At 42.7% G+C, this 24,452-nt stretch overlaps 1 protein-coding gene across 2 annotated transcripts; it reads right to left on the reverse strand.

The window, feature by feature from the left end:
• Positions 1-463: 463 nt before the first annotated feature.
• On the reverse strand, positions 464-24,040 carry LOC146672560 (uncharacterized). 2 transcript variants are annotated; one of them, XM_085401311.1, is made up of 4 exons: positions 23,794-24,027; positions 19,576-19,681; positions 2,067-2,747; positions 464-1,741 (listed from the first exon to the last, which is right to left on the reverse strand). In XM_085401311.1, the coding sequence occupies exons 2-4, from the start codon at positions 19,591-19,593 to the stop codon at positions 1,049-1,051; spliced, it is 1,392 nt and encodes a 463-aa protein (XP_085257437.1). In that variant the 5' UTR covers positions 19,594-19,681; positions 23,794-24,027; the 3' UTR covers positions 464-1,048. The 2 variants fall into 2 exon arrangements, 1 of the variants encoding a protein (XP_085257437.1); XR_014910358.1 differs by lacking the exons at positions 464-1,741; positions 2,067-2,747 and adding exons at positions 10,720-10,809; positions 10,890-11,199 and having other exon boundaries at positions 23,794-24,040.
• Between the last annotated feature and the right edge of the window lie 412 nt (positions 24,041-24,452).

Genomic DNA, 24,452 nt, shown 5'->3' on the forward strand with positions numbered 1-24,452 from the left:
TGTACATCACTGTCAGCAATAGACTCATTCTGCTGTGTGGACAGGAACACATGTGACATCACTTCCTGTTTGTTTGTGACTGAAGAGGAAGAAGTTTACAAGGAATCATTTAGAAGAGTTTCAAACATCAACTGATTGAATCCATGAATCTGAAAACGTGTTTGTGAGTGAAAGAGACAGACATGTACAGACTGAACTATCTGTTCAACAGTCAGAGTGTTTCTGTAACAGGAGACACTCTTTACACTCCACTCAGCACAGGGACACTGAGGAACCAGACCAGACCATAAACCCAGGATAAAGAGTTTGAGTGAATGTGGTGTTGAAGGTGTGGAGGTGGATCAGAGTGTCAGAGGAGACTCTGTAGAAGGACAGAGTGCCAGCAGGACAGTCCACATACACTGCTGCTCTGTTAGAGACAGAGGAGGAGGAGGAGGAGGAGGAGGAGATGGATGTTAGTCTGTTATTGTGCCTGACAGAACGAGGACCATCATCAGAGCAGCTCAGACTCCAGGACTGATCATTGTTTCCAAACACACAGTCTCTGCCTCCTTTCCTTCTGATGCTTCTGTAACTCACTGATATATAAACTCTTCCTCTCCACTCGACCTCCCAGTAACAGCGACCAGTCAGACCATTTCTACACAGCAGGTGAGGATAAAAACCATCAAATCTGTCTGGATGATCAGGATATGACTGAACCTCCTCCACACAATGTGCCTCAATGTTATTGATATTATTATTAACATTGTTATATAATAATAAAACCTTTATAATAAAACCACTAAAAACCTTTATTCTCATGGTCCAATCATGAGTGAACTCCCCGATGAAGCCTTGTGTGCTAAAACATGTCAGAGTTTTAAAGGTTAAACATGAGTTTCCAAAACGTTTTGCTGGAGAACAATGAACTATTTGACTGAGTTTCAATCATTTACAGACGAGCAAAACCAGGACAGAGAAAAAAAGGACAAAACTGACTCAGTAAAAAACAAAAGAAGATCCCATGTAGATCTGTATTATGTAGAAGTTCAGCCCAGCAACCAGTTCAGTTCAACACAAGTTTAAATGATTCTATCTGAACTCTGTGGAGCCTGATCTCAAGCTTTTTGAGTCTGACACAGAAACCAGAGGATCTTTCTGTGTCTTCAGATTCACTGTGATCCAGTGATGGGAGTGATTTCAGCCCTGAGTGATCGCGCTGATGTTTGCACAGAGCAGACAATGAGGTGAATGTTTGGGCACATTGGTAACAGTGAAACAGTTTATTAGTAACATGGGATCGTTTGTGTGCAGAGTATGAACTGAGATTCCTGAAGCTCTTGTCACACTGGTCACAGCTGTAGTTTCCTTCCATGTGTGCACGTTCATGAATGTTACGATTACCTGAATGTGAGAAGCTTCTCTCACAGTGTCTGCACTTGTGTGGTTTCTCTCCTGTGTGGACTCGTTTGTGTGATTTAAGGTCCCTTGCAGTGGTGAAGGATGACCCACACTGATCACAGAGGTGCTTTTTAACCCCACTGTGAATCAGTTCATGTCGTTTTAAATCACTTGGTGTGGTGAAGCTTCTCCCACATTCTTTGCAGTATTTCAGTTTGTCTCCAGTGTGTCTATGTTGATGTACTTTTAGGGTCTTTTGCCGACTGAAAGTTTTTCCACAGAGGTCACAATGAAAGTCTTTCCCACCACCACAGTGATGACAGGGTTGAGAACTGGATCCATCTGTGTCGCTCTGCTTCTAAACAAAGACACAAAGACAGTGTAAGTCAGTCCTTCAACATTTGTATCCTGAACGTCGCCTGAAATAAAGAGCATCTCTGCAGACGTCCAACTACATTTGACTGTTTCAGTTAACACACTCAGTTTACTGGGCTGCAATAACTACAATACTACCACCATAATACTACAGTAATACTAAAATCATAACTGAAAGGAAAATCTGAATAATCACTCAGAGCTGCTTTTCCATGCAGTAGAATTGCTAACATGCTAACACAGTTTAATGAGCAGAGTTGTTCCAAACAGTCAGGCTAAAATGACAAGATAACAATATAAATACATACCTCACAGTAACTGCACTTGTAGAGTCTCTTTCTGGTGTGGATCTGTTGGTGTTGTCTCAGGTAACGTGGAGATTTAAAAGTCTTCTCACACAGGTCACATCGATAAGGTCTCTCCTCAGTGTGGGTAAACATGTGTCGTTGTAAGTGTGCGTCTGTTGTAAAGTATTTGCCACACTGTTCACAGCAGTACACATCATGTCTGGTGTGAATGCGTAGGTGTATATTTCGGTTACCTCTCTGGCTGAAAGTTTTTCCGCAGATGTCACAGCTGTATGCCTTAATTCCAGAGTGGGTAACTAGATGCCTCTGTAAGCTGCTACTGTGAGTAAAAGCTCTGCCACACTGATCACAGCTGTATGCCTTAATTCCAGAGTGGGTAACTTGATGCCTCTGTAAGCTGCTACTTTGAGTAAAAGCTCTGCCACACTGATCACAGCTGTACGCTTTAACTCCACTGTGGATGAGTTGGTGTTTTTTTAGGTAACCCTTCAAGGAAAAAGACTTTCCACACAAGTCACAGCTGAACGGTCTCTCTCCAGTGTGGATGACCTGATGCTGTTTTAGTGAAGCCCTCACAGTAAAACCCTTCCCACAGTCGTCACAGGTGTGTTTTTTCTCTCCCTTTCTTCTGTGAGGTTTGTCGGCCTCCTGAGAGCGCTGACTTCTGGCTCCATGTTGGTCCTGCAGTGACAGAGATACAAACAGAGGCAGTGAGTGAAATGCAGTCGTGGAACAAACTCAACCTTCAAACTCCATTAACAATAGTTTTAAACCTGAAGGTGGAGCGTGGCACCAAACACCTTAAAGGTCTCTTATCCCCACCTGCTGGTAGTTCTAACACATTACATCCAACCTGCTGTTAAAGATAATTCATGACTGTTCAAACACTAAAATCATGCCCATCCCTCCTGATTGTACACACACACACACACACACACACACACACACACACACACACACACACACACACACACATTATTTTATAATTTAGATTATTTTGTTGTTTCCTATTACATATTTCTATAATTTGTATAGATTTATACAGAATTATTCAGTGATAATAAATCCTATGTTTGTTTATTCTAAAGGAACCCCGTTAGCTTCCACAACAGATGTTGCTCGTCTTCCGTCAAATACTCACATAAAATATTACACAATAAAGTGGATTCAAGATATCCACATAATTTCACTCTTACATCCACAGTGAGGTTTCACAATTGTTCAAATATAAGCAATCAATAATAATAATAATAATAATATCAATAACATTGAGGCACATTACACAAGTTTCAAAAACAAATCATGTCTTACAATATTTACAACAACTAAAAGCTCTGTAAATCGGCTTTTAAGTGTTCATTGAAGTTTTGAATAATTCTCTAATTTTTTAAGGCAACTTATTCCACTTAAAAGTTGCTCTAAATGTAACAGTTTTACAAAACGTTACTTTTAACTCGAGCATTTACTAAATTGCAGCTTGTTGAAAACTGTGTAATATGATGATGTATTTCATCTGGATACTGCAGCTGAGCAGAATAAATGTGGTGTGTTTAACAGAATTGCTTTCTTTAGAACTACAAGTAAGCCATAGAATATTTTAGCCTGTACAGGAAGCCAAGAAAGGTTATTATGCATTTTATCAATATTAGTATAGTATGAACATCTTCACACTAATCTGGACGCCTTATTCTGGACTAACTGAAGTCTGTTAAGATCTGTCTTATTAGCTGCTGACCAAATGATTGAACAATACTCCAGATGAGACATTACTAGTGCATTAATGACATCTTTCATAATGAAGAAGTGATACACAAAGAGCATTTCATAGCCATAGCTATGCCTTGTCGGCAGAGTTATGTGACATTAGTGATGTTTGTACTTTCAGCGTTAACTTGCTTTTAAAGCCTTTAAAATATACGCCGTTCAATAGTCGACCTTAATCTGACAGAGAATGTGATGATTTTGTGGATAATTAAAGTCAGTCATATATCCACAAACACAACAAGCTGAAAGTCAGTGATGCTGCTCGGTTTGCAGTCCTGAACATCACGGCACAAGCAGGATCCACTGCACTGTTAATGTTAGCTGTGTTATATTGCTGCCTCTGTTCGGTGGTGTCGAGCCAAACGCACTTTAACGTGTGTTTGAACGAGCTGACGGTTCACTCGTTAAGCTGAAAGAAAGATGCTTTAATCACAGCAGTCACACATGTGTCCACTGCACCATCTGGAACTCTTCTTGTTTACACTCGTAATAACACAAACACTAAATCCTGCTTCTCTGGTGCTGTTGTGTAGCAGTGTGTACACCTGAGACTGTCACCTGTCTGTCTGTCCTGCACTCTCTCTCTGTTTCTTTCTCTCTGATTGTGGAATAAAAGTATGAACATGTGTTTATAAGTTACACTTGTGTTTGAATCCTGCAGCTTATCACACATTTGATTTCCATGTGTGACTTACAGCAGTTATGACATGGTCTGATTTTCTCACCCAATAAAGGAATATTTCATATATCAGTCTACTCTTCATTCTATCAGACACAGTTATCACAGCTCCTACATTTGCTTTTTACACATATATGTAAGCATTGAGCCACATTTAGTACCAACATATTAAACGAACAATATTTGTCTCTTATATATGATACATCTGTATACACACTGTCACAGATACTTGTCTGTGAGTGAAGTGATTAATATAATAACTATAATATTGGCCATATTATATTTACATTACCACAGTGTGATGACTTTAGTCTCATGAACAACATCAGCTAATTGTTATTTACAGCTAATCTTAAACGACTGTTCAGCACAGAAATGAAGCCCAACAATCATGTTTCACAGTCCTGTGGTCTCAGCCTCAGATACTCATCAAATCACACAGAGCTCATGTAGAAACAAATGAACTAAATATGTTCTCCTTCATTTCTGTCAAACAAAGCTGTATGAAACGTTTCCAGCTGTTAGTATCATGGTTGCTAGGCAACCTGGGCAGCGCGACGGAGGCTAGACGTCCCATTTCACGAGCCTACGAGCCTCGCACTTCGGCCTTAGCGGTCTTTGAGTACGTGGCCCTTGAGGACTTTGAAGCTGCAGAACCTGAATCGGGATACAGCCATGATGATCTCCAGCCTCGTGCTCGCCAACATTCTCACCTGAGTTAAGAAGACGATCACTGAAATGGTCTCAGCAGGTCCTTTGATGACAGCAATGAAATGCAGTGGTAAGGCTTTTTGGGGATTAAGTTCGTTTTCATGGCAAAGAAGGACGATGCAGTTCATCTGATCACTCCTCATAACATTCTGGAGTGCAGGCAAAATGCTATTATAAAAACTTAAGCAGCAACTTCTCCAGGTTCCAATATTTATGCAATTCTCAAACCTTTTGGCCACGACTGTATAACCTCTTCTGAAGTTTAGTGGATATTATACATGGTTATGCTCAGGATGTGTCGGCCAGTTTCCACTGGAAACGCCTTTTGGTTAAACTGTCAGCGAGGAATTTGCATTTGCACTGTTACATTTTTATATAACTTTAATGCACATAAACAACAGCTGCTTGTTTCAGTGAAAATACATTGATGGGTTTTTAATAAAGTTGTACAGCTGTAAAGTATTTTGTCTGCTGTCAATTCTATCGTCAGCTACATCGTTATGGCAAATGTTCAAATGTATACAGGGAGTGCAGAATTATTAGGCAAATGAGTATTTTGTCCACATCATCCTCTTCATGCATGTTGTCTTACTCCAAGCTGTATAGGCTCGAAAGCCTACTACCAATTAACCATATTAGGTGATGTGCATCTCTGTAATGAGAAGGGGTGTGGTCTAATGACATCAACACCCTATATCAGGTGTGCAGAATTATTAGGCAACGAGTCAAAAGAAGGACTTGACAGGCTCAGAAAAGTCAAAAATAGTGAGATATCTTGCAGAGGGATGCAGCAGTCTCAAAATTGCAAAGCTTCTGAAGCGTGATCATCGAACAATCAAGCGTTTCATTCAAAATAGTCAACAGGGTCGCAAGAAGCGTGTGGAAAAACCAAGGCGCAAAATAACTGCCCATGAACTGAGAAAAGTCAAGCGTGCAGCTGCCAAGATGCCACTTGCCACCAGTTTGGCCATATTTCAGAGCTGCAACATCACTGGAGTGCCCAAAAGCACAAGGTGTGCAATACTCAGAGCCAAGGTAAGAAAGGCTGAAAGACGACCACCACTGAACAAGACACACAAGATGACGGCGCGTGAACAACGCGAGGCTCAGTGTCTCTCCAGAATCTATTTAGCGGTTTTTTATCTACTTTTAACCGGATTATTCGTCCAGAATTGCTGTGCGTTGCTGACCTACAGCAGACAGGAGCTTCTGGACATCTGGACTCACAACTCCAACAGTTTTATCGCCGATCTCCGACTCATCCCAGAGATCTCCAGAACACCGGAGGCTGCCCACTCTCCCCGGCCGGGCGGAAGTGCACGCAGACGGCACCGAGATCGTAAACAAAGGCGAGGTAGGCGCGGAGGGCTACGGGCTAAGCTAAAGCTAACACCACACCAGCTGCCTTTACCCAGTATTTTCCTCGCCAATGTCCGTTCTCTGGCAAACAAAATGGATGAGATACGGCTCTCCATCACTAACAACAGACGGATTATGGACTCAAATGTCATGTTTTTCACCGAAACATGGTTGAACAACAGCTGCCCGGACAATGCTATCGAGTTAGCAGGACGCCACACACACTGAGCCGACAGGCTAGCAGATGACTCCGGCAAGACCAGAGGTGGAGGTTTGTGCATTTATATTAACAATGCTTGGTGCATGAACTCCACTACTACTGAGAGTCACTGCTCACCTAATGCGGAGTTTTTAATGGTCAAATGCAGACCTTATTATCTCCCCAGAGAACTCACTTCGATCATACTCACTGCCGTGTATATACCCCCCGACGCTAATGCTAGGTTGGCCATGAAAGAACTTTCTGCAGCCATTAACAAACACCAGAATAAACACCCCGAGGCTGCTTTCATTGTTGCTGGCGACTTCAACCACATCAACTTAAAGACAGTCCTCCCCAGATTCCACCAACATGTCTCCTGCCACACCAGAGGAGACAAGACTTTAGACCATGTGTATTCCAACCTGGCTGGAGCCTACAAAGCCACACCCCTCCCCCACATTGGACAATCGGACCATCTCTCCCTGTTCCTCACACCTCGGTATTCACCACTCATCCAACGTGTGAAACCTGCTGTGAGGACAATTAAAGTGTGGCCAGAGGGGACAGACGCAGTGCTCCAGGACAGATTTAAAAACACAGACTGGAATATGTTCACCCACACAGACCTGGACCAGTACGCCTCATCTGTACTGGATTACATCTCCGAAACCACAGACAGTGTCACCACCCAGAAACGGATCACCATGTACCCCAACCTGAACGCCCCCAACACCGCCTTTAGGTCAGGAGATGCACACGCCTACAGCACAGCCAGGGCTAATCTAAAGAAGGGCATCAAAAAAGCCAAACACCATTACAAAAAGAAGGTAGAAGAACACTTCTCCAACTCCAACCCCCGACGCATGTGGCAAGGACTCCAGACCATTACAGACTACAGGACCACCAAACCCTCCCCCGCATCCTCTGATGTCTCCTTCCTCAACGAGCTCAACAACTTTTATGCTCGTTTTGAGCGAGGGAACCCACAACCACAACCAAAGCAGACATGACGCCAGACCACCAACCTCTGACTCTCTCCCCCACCGATGTAGGAGCGGTGCTGAACAGGATCAATGTCCACAAGGCTGCGGGTCCTGATGGCATCCCCGGGCGTGTTCTCAGAGCGCAGGGCTCTAGACTAACTTTTTGCCATGGGCGTACCAGTACGCCTAACTTTAAAAAGTTAGGCGTACCGGCACAAAAGTTAGGCGCACACAAATTTTATAATAATTGATATAATATAATGTGTTTTTCTGGATACACTGTGCTTTTTCAGCATTCAAAGATTGATGACACCGTGTCAGAGCACTGGCTATGAATTTCAGAAGGATCAGGCCTTAACAGAAAAGTTAGCAATAGTTCTTTTCCTATTACAGCTACATCCACGTCTGTCGTGCCTAGGCTGCTCACTAGGGCTGGGTATCATCACTGATTTCTATAATCCATTCGATTCCGGTTTTCAAAGTCCCGATTCGATTCAACTTAGCCTCAGACAGTCAGAAATATTATAATTCTGATCATTTATCAGTACTGACTTCATCAGAATTGTGAGCATCACAGCAGATGCCTTTGTGTGAAAGTAACTGAGAATAAAACACAGAAAAACATGAAGGAGATTTTCCTGGTCTGGCTTTTTATAGCAGATAACCTTAAAATATTCTACAATGTTCTGCATATAAAGTTTAAATTTCTTCAGTATTGAACAACAGAAAAAACAGGCTTTCTTGTTCGAGGTCATTTAAGTGAAAAAAAGAAAAAGAAAAGAAAAAGACAGCAGCCGCAGCGCTGTAAACAACGGTAGACTGGTGGGTAATAAGCGAATGAATAATACAGAAAACAGAGATTGGAGACGGGAAACTGTTCTTGAAGTACAGAGAGAGATAGAGAGAGCTAGCTGTGCATGAAGTGCGATTTTAATAGTCGTGGAAGCAAAACAGCAAAATTCAGCTCGGTGAATTTTGGTTGGAGAGACAAAACCTGCAGCTCAGAATCAGCGCAAAAAGACGTAAACACAGCGCGGACCGGACGCATCAGGATCGCTAAGCTCCGACAGCGTGTCCGTCTACGGGCCGTCGGGTGAGAAAGCCGAGAAAGACAAAGTTAATTCTGATGCGTCGGGTCTGTGCTGTGTTTACGTCTTTGTGTGGAATCCGTGTACCTGGGCCCTGTTTCAGGAAGCCGGTTCAGAAAACTCAGAGTGAAAAACGATACGCAGGGTTGAGTAACCCCGAACTGTCCAACTCGGAATATTCGGTTTCAGAAAGGCTGATAACAATTAGTTCAGTCAACGCGGAGTTGCTTTAACCCCAAGTGAAGCGCGCGGATGAGGATACATAAAGCCCTGATAAGCGGAGCACAGATTAAGCGAGTCACCATGGAGACGGAGGGAAAGAAGGCGCGGTCAATGTATTTCACAGCGCTTGAGGCCGAAATTCTGATGGCAGCATATGCCGATAACATGCAAATTCCGCGGAAAAAAGTAACACAGCCACAGCTGCAAAAGAAAGGGAGCATGCATGGCAAAACATAGCCGACAGAGTCAATGCGTGAGTGTTAATATAAACATTGATCTAGGGATTTCCACCCATTTAACACGTTATTTTATCATATGTTATTTTATTTGTTATTTTATACATTTTATTTTGTGATGTGATGTGAGCGCAGGTGCAACCCAACAGGCCCCAAAGGTTCCTGGCAGCAAGTAAAAATGAAATATAAAAATATAGTCCAAACAGGTAAGGTGTAATTGTATTATGAGCCATAGTGCTTGGTCTGTTTGTCCGATGTAAATCAATTGCAGTTAGAGGCTACATTAATTTTCTTTCTGTAAGCACTTATTGAAATTATCTGAGCACATTACAAGTACATATTTGCTTACTCTGTATGCTCAAATGTGACCCGTTATAGCCAACAGAAAAAAAGCGGAGGCCCGAAAAACAGGTGGGGGTCCTCCACCACCACCACTCACAGAGGCTGAGCAGTTGGCCCTCAGCCAAAACAGTGGGCGCCCTGTGGCCGAAGGCATCTCTGCGGGGACATCCTCTGAGTCAATAACCCCGCAAGACACAAGTGCCTACATAAGGGGTAAATTCAAAATAATACATGATGTGCATACATCCTTTCTTCACAGTCACCTTTGCAGTGCTACTCATTCATCTGATAAACTCTTCACCATAATGGATTATTTTGTAGTGAAGTTATTTTCCTACTGATTTTGCCTTCCCTCAGTCTTGGTTGTCTTTGAGAGCATAATGACAATGAAGTATAAGGTGATTGGTATGTTTGTTAATTGCCATTTGGTCCCTTGTAAGTTATAAGTGACCTGTATAAACCTCATATTCTATCAGTTGATGGTGGTGGTGTACTGCATCTGGTGCAGCCTCCTGTTGAGCCAGACCAACATGCAGTTGTGAGTAATACTCCACAGATTATATGAGTTTACAGTAGAACAGCAATGTTGTCTATTTCTTTACTACAGGAAAATAATGAAGAAACATTGACAGCTGTTACAGAGGAGGAAGCAACAGAGACACTTTATGAGGTTTACATCTTTTAATACTTTGTGTACAGGAAATACAGGCGACCAATAAAGCCAGTTGAACAAAAAATCTGTTTATTCTTCTTTCAACATGTTGAGGTGATGGGCCAAAAGAAATGATTGTGACATATGGTGTCTCTGACTGCTCTTCCATCTTGTATGTCCGTGGGAGGGTCAGGATGTTCATGGTTTGGATCACTGCTGATGTTTGGTTCAGAAGGACAGTGTTCTCCTCTAATTGTGGCAATGTTGTGAAGAATCACACATGCCACAATAATGTCACATGCCCTTTCTGGGGTGACCCTGAGTCTTTGCAGGCACTGGAACCGGGCCTTAAGCATTCCGATAGTCATTTCAATTCTGGCTCTTGTCCTGCAATTAGCCAGATTATATCGCTGCTGTGGGCCCGGTTCAGGGTCAGAGTAAGGGGTAAGCAAATAGGGTAAACATGGATACCCCCTATCACCAAGCAAGTAGCCAGTGAACTCTCCTAAGACAGAAGGATACACTTCAGTTCAAATGTCCCTGAAGCAATTGGTCTTTATATATTTTAAAGTATTCTCAACTCACCATGTCCAAATTTTGTGCTCAGTGTACATTCACGGAATATTTGTGAGTCATGGACAGAGCCTGGCCACTTGGCTTCCACATTTGTGATAATGTTGGCAGCATCATATATGATCTTCACAGTGCAGAGAACACAAATTAGCATCCATTACTATAATGAAATAATTTGTTAGTTTGAAATGCTACAGGGAACTATGTACCTGTACATTAATGCTGTGGAAAGACTTCCTGTTCACATAGTCTCCTTCATTTACTGAAGGAGCAATGATTGGAATGTGAGTGCCATCTGTACAGCCAATCACGCCTGGGAACCCTGAAAATAAATGTACAATTTAAGTAGTAGTCCAAGTATCACCACATCATAAATTAAGTTTTGGTCATCCTGATACCTGCAATTTTGTGGCATCCCTCTTTGATAAATCTTGTGGGTCTATGACCGGGGAACACCACAGACGAGTACAGGAGACGTTTCAGTGCAACTGTAACATTCCTGACTGCCCGACAGACGGTAGCCTTGGAAACGTGCTCAGCGTCACCAATATTATACAGAAAGCTCCCGTTTGCAAGAAACCGAAGTGCAATACAAATAATATGTAATGAACTGAGAGCATGTCCGCGATGTGTCACATGCGTAATATATGGCCTGAGGATGTTATCCAAATAACTTAGAGATTGTGCTGAGAAACGGTAACGTTCGCACAGAAAATCATCAGGAAATGATAAAATGTCCAAACGCGCTCTGATCACTCTCTCCCGGCGGAGAGCTCTGCGGAGAATTTGGGCTTCACGATCTACTGGCTCTTCAAGGAAGTGGCACGCCATGTCCGACACTTCCTACTGTCAGGTTTCCGACAAAGGGGCGGAGACAGTCGGGGATAGTTGTAGTAAACCTGCTAGGGGGCAGGTTAGCTTCACGGAGTGTGTCGTCATAGTGACTCACTGAGGCTTCATCTGAACTCGCTTTGTGAAACCGAAAACCCAGAGTTTTCGTTAACTCAGGGTATACTTACTCAGTTTTTCCACTAAACCGGCTTCCTGAAACAGGGCCCAGCTCTCATTTGCTGTTTGGTTGTTGTTGAACTGGTTTTGTGAGCTTTAATCTGAGAATCTGGCGTTTCTGGCAAAACACAGTTATATTTAAAAGTCGATTCAGGATTTAATGAATCGATATCGCTTTATTCAAGCTACTCACCTCCCACTTCCACCTGCACTTTCAACTGGACCACGGCCAATCAGAGAGGTCCCGCCCCTGACTATCTCTGATTGGTTTAGTCCACGATAGGGGCAAAATGTGTGTCTGTTGTTGACCACAGGGAAGGTTGCAGATTTTTTTTTTTTTTTTTGGCTACTCGAACAGTTGGTCGCACAGGTGCAACCAAATTTTTTTTTTTTTAGTCGCACCACTGAAAAATTTGGTCGCATTTGCGACCAAATTGGTCGCACTCTAGAGCCCTGGAGCGTGTTCTGGGGAGCTTGCAGGAGTGCTCACAGACATATTCAACCTGTCCTTGGCCCACGCTGTGGTACCGGCCTGCTTCAAATCCACCTCCATCGTCCCGATACCCAAAAACTCCAACCCATCTTGCTCAATGACTACCGCCCAGTAGCACTCACCCCCATCATCACTAAGTGCTTAGAGCAGCTGGTCCTAGCACACTTCAAATCCTGTCTCCCCCCCACCCTGGACCCCCACCAATTCGCATACCGCCAGAACAGGAGCACAGAGGATGCTGTCTCCAGCGCACTGCACTCTGTCCTCTCACACCTGGACAACAACAACACCTACGCCAGAATGCTGTTTATAGACTTCAGTTCAGCATTCAATACAATCCACCCCTCACAACTCATCAGGAAACTGACAGACCTGGGCATCAGTTCCCTCATCTGCAAATGGTTACTGGACTTCCTGACCAATCGCCCCCAACATGTCCGGCTGGATAACCACTGCTCATCTACCATCACAATGAACACCGGTGTACCACAAGGCTGTGTGATGAGCCCTTTCCTCTACTCCCTCTTCACCCACGACTGCAGACCTGCTGATGGTTCCAACACCATCATTAAGTTTGCAGATGACACCACGGTGATTGGCCTCATCAGTGACAACGATGAGGCCGCCTACAGGGAGGAGGTGGATCGTCTGGCTGAGTGGTGCGACACAAACAACCTGCTGCTTAACACCGAGAAGACCAAGGAGCTCATCGTGGACTACAGGAGGAATGCTGACCCACATCCACCCATCCACATTAAGGGGATGGCTGTGGAGCGTGTGAGCAGCTTCAAGTTCCTGGGAGTCCACATCTCCGAGGATCTCACCTGGTCGACCAACTGCTCCAAGCTGGTCAAGAAGGCTCACCAGCGCCTCTTCTTCTTGAGGACTGAGGAAGAACCACCTGTCCTCAGACATCCTGGTGAACTTCTATCGTTGCACCATCGAGAGCATCCTGACCAAATGTATAACAGTCTGGTACGGGAACTGCTCTGCCTCGGACCGGAAGGCGTTGCAGAGGGTCGTGAAAACTGCCCAGCGCATCGCCGGACCACCACTTCCTGCCATAAAAGACAGCTACAGGAAGCGGTGTCTGAAAAGGGCTGGGAAAATCATCAAAGACTACAGTCACCCATCACATGGACTCTTCACCCTCCTGCCCTCTGGGAGGCGCTACAGGAGCCTCCGGACTAAGACCACCAGGTACCGGAACAGCTTCTTCCCCACAGCTGTCAGACTCCTGAACTCTGCCTCCTGACATCTGACCCACGTTAACTTATGGACTCAACATACACACACCCACAATGGACAACTGTACCCTATTAGAATCACCTTGTTGTTGAATTGTGCTATACAAATAAATTTGCCTTGCCTTGCCTATTTCAGGAAGCCGGTTTAGAAAACTCAGAGTGAAAAATGATACTCAGGGTTGAGTAACCCCGAAATGTCCAACTCGGAATATTCGGTTTCAGAAAAGCTGATAACAAGTAGTTCAATCAACGCGGAGTTGCTTTAACCCCAAGTTAAATGCGTGCACGAGGATACATAAAGCCCTGATTAGTGGAGCACAGATTAAGCGAGTCACCATGGAGACGGAGGGAAAGAAGGCGCGGTCAATGTATTTTACAGCGCTTGAGGCCGAAATTCTGATGGCAGCATAGGGCTTTGGAGTTGACGTCACGCCGCAATGCATTGTGGGAGCGCAGCTCCATTTTCGGGGTCTACGAATCAAAACAAACACACTGTGTTGGAACTACGACGACAAGAAACATGCTTAAAAGCAGCTAAAAAAGAAAAGGGACGGTATAGAGACCGATTGCGTCCAGAGGCGAAGCAGCGGTACTTGAAAAAAATAGAGTGCATCGCAAATCTGGACCCATATGAAATACGGCAGTGGAGTAAAGACCCAGACGACTTACCGCCACTGTCCTACCCCGATATCTTCACGTATCTTGTTTGTGGAGTAAGCGCTTACACAGCGAACCAGTTTCGTAATTACAAGTCACTGGAGGCGCACATCCAATTTACAAATGGCTGGGTGCAAGATTTGGCTACTTTCAAGCCGCCAAACTCTGAGTATGTCGTCAAAGTAAGTCAGCTGGAGTGCATCCAGTGAAATAGCCATTTTCCACCCCCGACCATAATTAATGTTATACATTTATCATTGAACTGCTAAAATATCGTTATCATATTATATGCCCGTAATTGTAAAGTACATGCAAATTAACACATTGATAATCGGGCAAATTATTAACGCCAATTTGTGTCCTTCCTGTCTCATTTCATTTATTGTCTTTACATCAACCAATCAAGTCACTCCATTCGATGTTTGATCGCAATTTCTATAACTTCCGAGACCACCAACGATGATATTATTCAGCTATAAAGTGTGATAAGAACATATTTAGAACTTACCGGAATGAAAATGTCTTGAGCACACCAGCTGATATCTGGAGACGTAACAGAACTTGATATCAGCTCGTCTCACGGCTGCTATCCAGGCTAGACGCCTTCGTTTGGTAATATCCGATACATGAGCTCCTTCATGTTGCTTCCAGGTTGGGAAAGCATAAAAAGACAATCCAAACTTATTCCCGTGCCGGTCGTAAGATCGAACATTGCAGCCGACCACACAGCAAGTACGAACCATGGCTATGCTTTCGCTCCTTACTTAGACCCCCAAAATGGCGGATCGGGCCAAAATCCTTTCCACGCCCACCCCCGTGACATCACGCTCCAAAGCCCTATATGCCGATAACATGCAAATTTTGTAGAAAAAAAGTAACACAGCCTCAGCTGCAAAACAAAGGGAGCATGCATGGCAAAACATAGCCGACAGAGTCAATGCGTGAGTGTTAATTTAAACATTGATCTAGGGATTTCCACCCATTTAACACATTATTTTATTATATTTCATTTTTTATTTTATACATTTTATTTTGTGACGTGATGTGAGCGCAGGTGCAACCCAACAGGCCCCAAACGTTCCTGGCAGCAAGTAAAAATGAAATATAAAAATATAGTCCAAACAGGTAAGGTGTAATTGTATTATGAGCCATAGTGCTTGGTCTGTTTGTCCGATGTAAATCAATTGCAGTTAGAGGCTACATTAATTTTCTTTCTGTAAGCACTTATTGAAATTATCTGAGCACATTACAAGTAAATATCTGCTTACTCTGTATGCTCAAATGTGACCCGTTATAGCCAACAGAAAAAAAGCGGAGGCCCGAAAAACAGGTGGGGGTCCTCCACCACCACCACTCACAGAGCCTGGCCACTTGGCTTCCACATTTGTGATAATGTTGGCAGCATCACATATGATCTTCACAGTGCAGAGAACACAAATTAGCATCCATTACTATAATGAAATAATTTGTTAGTTTGAAATGCTACAGGGAACTATGTACCTGCACATTAATGCTGTGGAAAGACTTCCTGTTCACATAGTCTCCTTCATTTACTGAAGGAGCAATGATTGGAATGTGAGTGCCATCTGTACAGCCAATCACGCCTGGGAACCGTGAAAATAAATGTAAAATTTAAGTAGTAGTTCAAGTAGAGCTGGGCGATTTTTTCATATCACGATATGTTTTTTTCATTTCAGGCGATAACGATATCCATCACGATATAAGCCAAATAACTATATTTGTAAGATTTAAATGTGCCGTTGCTCACAAGTAAAATGTGAAATAATCAGCAGCTTGTTTTTATTTAAATATTTATTTCCCATAATAAGTTCAACAGGGTAGATGTACTTAAGGAACATGAGACTTTTTCAGATAAATAAAGGCAAATATTGCAAACTACACAAAAGGCAGCCGCTAAAGCGTTTAAGTTTCAAAATAGAACAAACGAAACAGACTACTAAATTGTCAATTCCACTTAGAAACAAAATATTAATTCTAAAAATAAATCTTAGTTTGTTTTACAGAAGAACAGACAAAACTGACTAACTTTTGTCAATATCAAATAAACTGAGAACTAAAAGGAAATTCTCAATCTCTCCTTGTTGTATAGCTGAGCTTTTCAAACAGTTTTAACAGTTACTTTAGTCTGACAAAAGCCGAATGACGAATTAGCGCTTCCAGTCAGAGACTGAGGCTACGTCCACACGTACACGGGTATTTTTGAAAACAGAGATTTTCCGTTTTCGTTTTAAAAAATAATCCCGTCCACACATAAAGGCAGAAATGAAGGAAAACGCTGCTATGAACATGCCAAAGCAGCAGGTGGAGCTAGATTCCTAACCGTGCAGAAATGTTGGCCAATCAGAAGTCTAGAAGCCTCGGTGGGAAAAAGTAAACAAAGCTGGGGCATAGAAGCAGAACCGAGTCGTATGTGTGGAGGGACAGTAACTGTGTGTATATGTAAGCATTTAAACACTGCAGAGAGTAGAATTAACAGTATTGTAGAAATTCATTTCACCGAAACAATAACGTGGCGCACAGTGTGACGCATGCACCAGTTTATTGTATTTCCAGACTTGCTTTCGGCACATTTACAGTGCACGCTACTCTGTTTTTTGTCAGACTTGAAATAGCCGAAATACCTTCACACTACGGAACTTCTATGGCTCTTCCGTTCGACAATCTCTCCGGCATTGGAACCATCATCTGTTTTCTCTTCGGTCACGCTCGGTTGATTTTTCTAGTCGGCACACTCATTTCCTCCATTACCCGCTGGCTGCTTCCCAAACAAACACACGTGCGGCTTGGCACTTGTGCTGTATGTAACAAGTCACGCGACGTGACGCTGCGGCTGTGATTGGTTCGGCTCTGCGCTACTTAATTTGGATTGGCTGACCTTCTTTTTTTTTTTTTTAAGAGGACAAGAGCGGCGAGGTCTATCGCGATAGCTTAATTTCTCTATCGAGTAAAAGTTATATCGCGATACATATCGTTATCGTTTTATCGCCCAGCTCTAAGTTCAAGTATCACCACATCATGAATTAAGTTTTGTTCATCCTGATACCTGCAATTTTGTGGAATCCCTCTTTGATAAATCTTGTGGGTCTGTGACCGGGGAACACCACAGACGAGTACAGGAGACGTTTCAGTGCAACTGTAACATTCCTGACTGCCCGACAGACGGTAGCCTTGGAAACGTGCTCAGCGTCACCAATATTATACAGAAAGCTCCCGTTTGCAAAAAAACAAAGTGCGATACAAATAATATGTACAGAACTGAGAGCATGTCCGCGATGTGTCACATGAGCAATATTAGGCCTGAGGATGTTATTCAAATAAATTATGGATTGTGCTGAAAAACGGTAACGTTCACACAGAAAATCATCAGGAAATGATAAAATGTCCAAACGCGCTCTAATCACTCTCTCCCGGCGGAGAGCTCTGCGGAGAATTTGGGTTTCAACATCTACTGGCTCTTCAAGGAAGGGGCACGCCATGTCTGACACTTCCTACAGTCAGGTTTCTGACACAGAGGCGGAGAAAGTAAGGGTTAGTTGAAGTAAACCTGCTAGGGGGCAGGTTAGCTTCACGGAGTGTGTCGTCATAGTAACTCACTCAGGATTAATCTAAACTCGCTTTGTGAAACTGAAAACCCAGAGTTTTCGTTAACTCAGGGTATACTTACTCAGTTTTTCCACTAAACCGGCTTCCTGAAACAGGGCCCTGGACCCTCAAACACACAATAATAACATGGAGTGAACCACCACTCACAACCACTAGCACTTTATATAGCCTCTGTAGAAATTATCCACACCCTCACTTATCTTAACTGCACTACTGTATAGCTCTGTGTAAATAATCATTCTGCACATTCGATAATCTTTAATCCTACAACTGTTTACAACTTGCATAGTTCCCATTTCTGTATAGCTGTATATCTCAGATTTCTGTAAAGTTATTTATTTCATATTCTGTATAGTTTTTCATATTTATATCCTGTTCATATCCTGTACATAGCTTGTACTCACTACAGCCTGTACATACTTAGTTATAGCATATTCACAACATACTTCATACCGTGTACATTATAACATACCATAATAGAGCCATTTCTGTAATATACTTACATATCTATATTATTGCTAATATATATTGTAATATATCTATATCACTAAAGCACTTCTGGATGGATGCAAACTGCATTTCGTTGCCCTCTACCTGTGCATGTGCAATGACAATAAAGTTGAATTCTAATTCTAATTCTAACAAGCTGAAACGTCAAGACTGGGCCAAGAAATATCTCAAGACTGGTTTTTCTAAGGTTTTATGGACTGATGTAATGAGAGTGAGTCTTGATGGGCCAGATGGATGGGCCCGTGGCTGGATTGGTAAAGGGCAGAGAGCTCCAGTCCCACTCAGACGCCAGCAAGGTGGAGGTGGAGTACTGGTTTGGGCTGGTATCATCAAAGATGAGCTTGTGGGGCCTTTTCGGGTTGAGGATGGAGTCAAGCTCAACTCCCAGTCCTACTGCCAGTTTCTGGAAGACACCTTCTTCAAGCAGTGGTACAGGAAGAAGTCTGCATCCTTCAAGAAAAACATGATTTTCATGCAGGACAATGCTCCATCACACGCGTCCAAGTACTCCACAGCGTGGCTGGCAAGAAAGGGTATAAAAGAAGAAAAACTAATGACATGGCCTCCTTGTTCACCTGATCTGAACCCCATTGAGAACCTGTGGTCCATCATCAAATGTGAGATTTACAAGGAGGGAAAACAGTACACCTCTCTGAACAGTGTCTGGGAGGCTGTGGTTGCTGCTGCACGCAATGTTGATGGTGAACAGATCAAAACACTGACAGGATCCATGGATGGCAGGCTTTTGAGTGTCCTTGCAAAGAAAGGTGGCTATATTGGTCGCTGATTTGTTTTTGTTTTTGAATGTCAGAAATGTATATTTGTGAATGTGGAGATGTTATATTGGTTTCACTGGTAAAAATCAATAATTGAAATGGGTATATATTTGTTTTTTGTTAAGTTGCCTAATAATTCTGCACAGTAATAGTCACCTGCACACACAGATATCCCCCTAAAATAGCTAAAACTAAAAACAAACTAAAAACTACTTCCAAAAACATTCAGCTTTGATATTAATGAGTTTTTTGGGTTCATTGAGAACATGGTTGTTGTTCAATAATAAAATTATTCCTCAAAAATACAACTTGCCTAATAATTCTGCACTCCCTGTATATGGTGATAAATATCTTTGGTCATATGGTCCTGCTCTGTCTGTCACCTTCTGTGTTGAGCTCATTGTTTCCTCTGTAGTGGCTGAGCTGAGTCCAAGTAGCTGAAAATGTTCCTCTGCTGCTCCGTCAGACTCTCCTCCTCCTGCTGATCAGCTGGGACACAAAACAGATCTTTGTTAGGCTCCACACTGCACTGAAGAGTCAAAGTGTCTCATATGTTCATCTGACAAGTAAAAGAACACATTTTTGTTTCCCGAGGTGGGCAACTTGTTGGAAACAAACACAAAAGCTTTGAGCACTGATACCTGCCATTGCTGGCATTGAAAGATGCAACGCCAGCAATGTGGATTGGTTTGAGTCTTGACAATCCACATTGCTGGCATCTTTCAATATGTTTGAATGCACCAGTGTAAGTGCAGCCACTCAGACTCAATGTGTTCATAGAAACAGGTGCACATGTGTCACGAGTTCATCCAGCAGTAGCTATGGCACTTGGCCACAGGTGGCAGCAGTGGACTGACCTCCATTTGAGACTGCTCCAGCTGCTCTGTGACAGTCAGTAGATCTGCTACAAATTACAGATCATATGCAAGTTTTGGAAATGACATTATAAATATTCCTAACTTAGCCACGGCAGCCATGTTGATGTATTACCTATATTGGCTGAAAATGTTCATTTGCAGAGAAAAGACACAGGCAGACTGTGCTTACAGGACAACAACAACAATCTTTATTTATAGAGCACATTTAAAAACCAACGGCATGCCAAAGTGCTTAACATAGAACAAATTAACACAAGTATAATCAGAGTCATAAAAATAAAAGTGTAGAATTATGTTCACAGGAAAAAGCCACCAATAGAAAAAATATAACTACAGCACATAGCTATAGCACAATATAACTGTGCCATCAACACACAATGGGGATAAGACATACACAGCGCAAATAAAAAGCAAGATAGGAAAATTAGTAAAATAAATCACTGCAGACAAGGCCAGCATTTAACCGGTAGAAAACGCAAGATTAAACAAATACGTTTTAAGCCGTGATTTAAAAGATTGAATAGAGTCAGATGCCCGAATGCCAATGGGAAGGTTGTTCCACAACTCTGGTGCGGCCAGGGCAAACGCTCGATCACCTCTAGACTTCAGCCAAGATCTAGGCTGCACCAACAGTAACTGTGAGGATGATCTTAAAGCCCTAGCAGGAACATATAAGCTTAAGAGTTCCTTAAGATAGCTCGGTGCTGTGTTATTAGTGATTTTAAAAGTAAACAGCAGAATTTTAAATTGGATACGGTATTTCACAGGCAACCAGTGCAAATCAGCTAGGACGGGAGTAATGTGGGCAAACTTCTTAGTTTTGGTTAGAATGCCTGCAGCAGCATTTTGGACTGTCTGTAATCTATGGAGGAGGGCAGTGTGGAGTCCAAAATAGAGTGAATTGCAGTAATCCAGCCTCGAAGTTACAAAGACATGGATGAGTTTTTCCAGGTCTTTATGCGGGATATACTGCCTGGCCTTAGAAATAAGGCGGAGTTGGTAAAAACTGGATCTAACAACAGCAGACACTTGTCTATCAAGTTTAAATGAGCTGTCAAGTAACACGCCCAAATTCCTAACAGTGTCGAAAAAATGGGCTAGTGAGAAAACCAAAAGCATCACAAAGTTTGGCACGAAGGACGTCACTGCCAAAGACCACAATTTCAGTTTTCTTATCATTAAGGATAAGAGTATTTGCCAGGAGCCATTGCCTGACCTCACACATGCACTCTCGAAAACTATTCAAGGACAAAGCTAGGTCATCATTTAACTCAAAGTAGATCTGAATGTCATCAGCATAATAATGAAAAGCGATGTGATATTTCTCAAAGATAGCGCTTAATGGAAGCATGTACAATGAGAACAGAGTAGGGCCTAACACAGATCCCTGAGGGACACCACAACAGACAGGTACAGCGAAGGAAGAGGAAGTGGCCAAGTGAACCGAGGAGAGCCGATTGGACAAGTATGATTTAAACCAATCCAAGGCAACACCCTTGATGCCTACAGCGTGCTCAAGTCTCGCCAATAGGATTTTATGATCAACCATATCGAAAGCCGACGATAAATCCAATAGCACTAGGACCGAGGAGCGTCCATTATCAGCCATTAGTAGAAGGTCATTGAGAACTCGGAGCAGCGCTGACTCAGTGCTATGATGTGGTTTGAAGGCCGATTGGAATTTATCATTAATGCTATTCTCATCCAGGTAGGCCTGGAGTTGAAGCAACACTATCTTCTCAAGAATTTTGGCCAAGAACGGAAGCTTGGAAATCGGCCTATAGTTCGCATAATCATTATAATCGAGGTTCCTTTTTTTAAGAACAGGCTGAATTATAGCATGTTTAAAGGCTGATGGTACGCAACCAGAGAGCAAAGAAGAGTTCAAAAGGGACAATATACTAGGTCCAATTGCACTAAAACAGTCCTTAACTATACGAGATGGAAGAACATCATATACAAGATTAGTATTGTTCAGTTGTTCAACCAGACGCTTAAGAGTAGGGAGTGAAACGGGTTCAAACTGATAGAAGGAAGAGGAACAGTCAGGGGTAAACGCAGGGCCTGTCATTAAAGGAAGAGCAGATTTAAGAGATGAGACTTTATCTAAAAAATAATTTAAAAATTGTTCGCAAAGAACCGTGGAGCACGGCAGCGGCATAGTGGGGCAGGGGTTGACCACAGAGTTAAAAATTGTAAATAAAATTCGAGGATTGTTACCATTGGTAGAGATAATTTTTGAAAGAAAAGCTGCTTTAGCCATTTTGGCAGCAGTTTGAAACTTCAAGCGACTAGTACGTAGGATGTCGTAAGATGCCTGGAGTTTATCTTTCCTCCACCTTCTCTCATCCCGCCGACACGCACGTCGTAGAGCGCGAACAGAGTCACTTAACCAACATTGTGAGTAAGTTCTGGGGCGCTTCATTTTAATAGGTGCCACAGTGTCGAGGATGGAGGAACATGTAGTTAACAGGGTATTGGCAAAATTCTCAACCATATGAGGGGTAAGACAATCTGACGTAATAGATGCAGAATACACAAAAGAAGCAGAGAATTTCACCACAGTATCAGCATTAACAGTACGCACATCACATAATAACGTTACATGTTATTATGTGATGTTACTGAAATCATCATGAATAACAGGAGTGGTGATTCCTGTAACTTTGTGTATATAATTTGGCATTTCTTACTGATGTAGGCCAAAAATAAATACATAAACTGAGCACCTGATGGCTTTGAACTTTTGTTGTCCATCTTCCATTGGTTTGAATTTTGCGCTCCAGTACAAACACAAATCCCCAACCCGAGGATCAGCACAATTAACCTAACAGACCTACACCTTAGTTCACAGATTCACTTTGTCTAAGGTTGATTTCTGGGATTTCATACAACCCAGGATTCAGATCGTGAATCCATGATGGGCTTGGATTTACATCATTATAAATGAAATGTGCTCTACTTGGAAGCAGCCGGCCCCGCCCCTTTTGACGGGTTGTGTGAGACTTTAAATCATCAAACTGTAAATTATAAATTTAAATTGTTATTGATCCTTTACCCCGAGTCCTAAAGTGTAGATTTATTTTCTTACTCTTCTTATATTTATTGTTTGTTTACTTGCACCGCTGTAACTGCAGCCTCGTCGTCTCGTCTCTCTATATGCTGGACTGTCTGTAGCGGAGATGACAATAAAGTTTACTTTGACTTCAGCAGCGCGCAGGCGCACCGAGGGCTCTCGCGCTCACTTTATAGAATTTAGAAAAAACATGGGTGCAGATTATAAGTCTGTATCATAATATCTGTTTGTTGTTTTTATTTTGTTTTGCGAGTTGGTTATTAGATGCCGCTCCAGCCAGCCAGAGACTCCCCGCCGCCCCGCCCTCTCCTCCCTGTGCCTCCAGCAGCAGGCGCACCTCGCAAACGGAGGGCGCCCTTACTCCCAGCAAATGGCTGATAGAAAACCGATCGGTGCCTACGAATTCCCAATATGCGCTGGCATGACGTCGGGGAAGCATGGGTACGACCGATTATTTTATTTTTTTCTTGCCCGTGATGCCCCCCCCACCACGATGCATTCTATTGGTTTGCACACTTACACACACCCAGCTGTGGTTTCCTGTTTTGCTGGACTCTGGAGAGCCCCGCCTTTAACGCTCTTCTCTCACAGAGAGCAACAGAAAACTTGGAAAAACTCCAGATTGACTGAACTCAGTTCAAAGTTACCTTGACACCTTTAGATGTGAGACGTAGTGATGGTCCGCTTGAAGCTGACGCTCCGGTGCGTGTGTCAGAAAGATCAACGCGCTGCTTCAGAAGCACCGTGTCGAGGCTTGATTCGTTTGGCCAGAGTCACGTGATCAGTGACGTCTGAAGCTTCGTTTAGAACGTACCTCTTTTTAAATCGAACTTTATTGAAACACAATGAGTATACAACATACAAACAGATGAAGTTTACAAAAGAACAGAACATGAACATACAGAACCAGGAGTAAAAAAATGATGATATGAGTAGGCGAAAAAAATCAACATATAAATATTGTTCTGAGAGGCTTTTTGTTGGTTGAGTCTGAAATTGATTATACAGTTGTGGTCAAAAGTTTACATACACTTGTAAAGAATATAATATAATGGCTCTACCGAGTGTCCCGTTATTTCTAAAACTCTGATTTTTCTCTGATAGAGTGATTGGAACAGATACTTCTTTGTCACAAAAAACATTCATGAAGTTTGGTTCTTTAATGACTTTATTATGGGTTAACAGAAAAAAGTGATCACATCTGCTGGGTCAAAAATATACATACAGCAACATGAATTAGCAATTTTGGTGACTTACAAAGTTGTCAGTGAACTGAGCTTCATAGCATGGCCTCTTAACTTCTTGT

The sequence above is a fragment of the Rhamphochromis longiceps genome, linkage group LG3, assembly GCF_057381845.1.
Source record: "Rhamphochromis longiceps isolate RC_006_pf linkage group LG3, R_longiceps_female_GT1.1, whole genome shotgun sequence".
Taxonomy (NCBI): Eukaryota; Metazoa; Chordata; class Actinopteri; order Cichliformes; family Cichlidae; genus Rhamphochromis; species Rhamphochromis longiceps.

Excerpts from the sequence above, each read along its gene's own strand:
- LOC146672560 (XM_085401311.1), bottom strand. Across the intron at positions 1,742-2,066 it reads ACAAGTGCAGTTACTGTGAG|AAGCAGAGCGACACAGATGG; the intron begins GTATGTATTTAT and ends GTCTTTGTTTAG.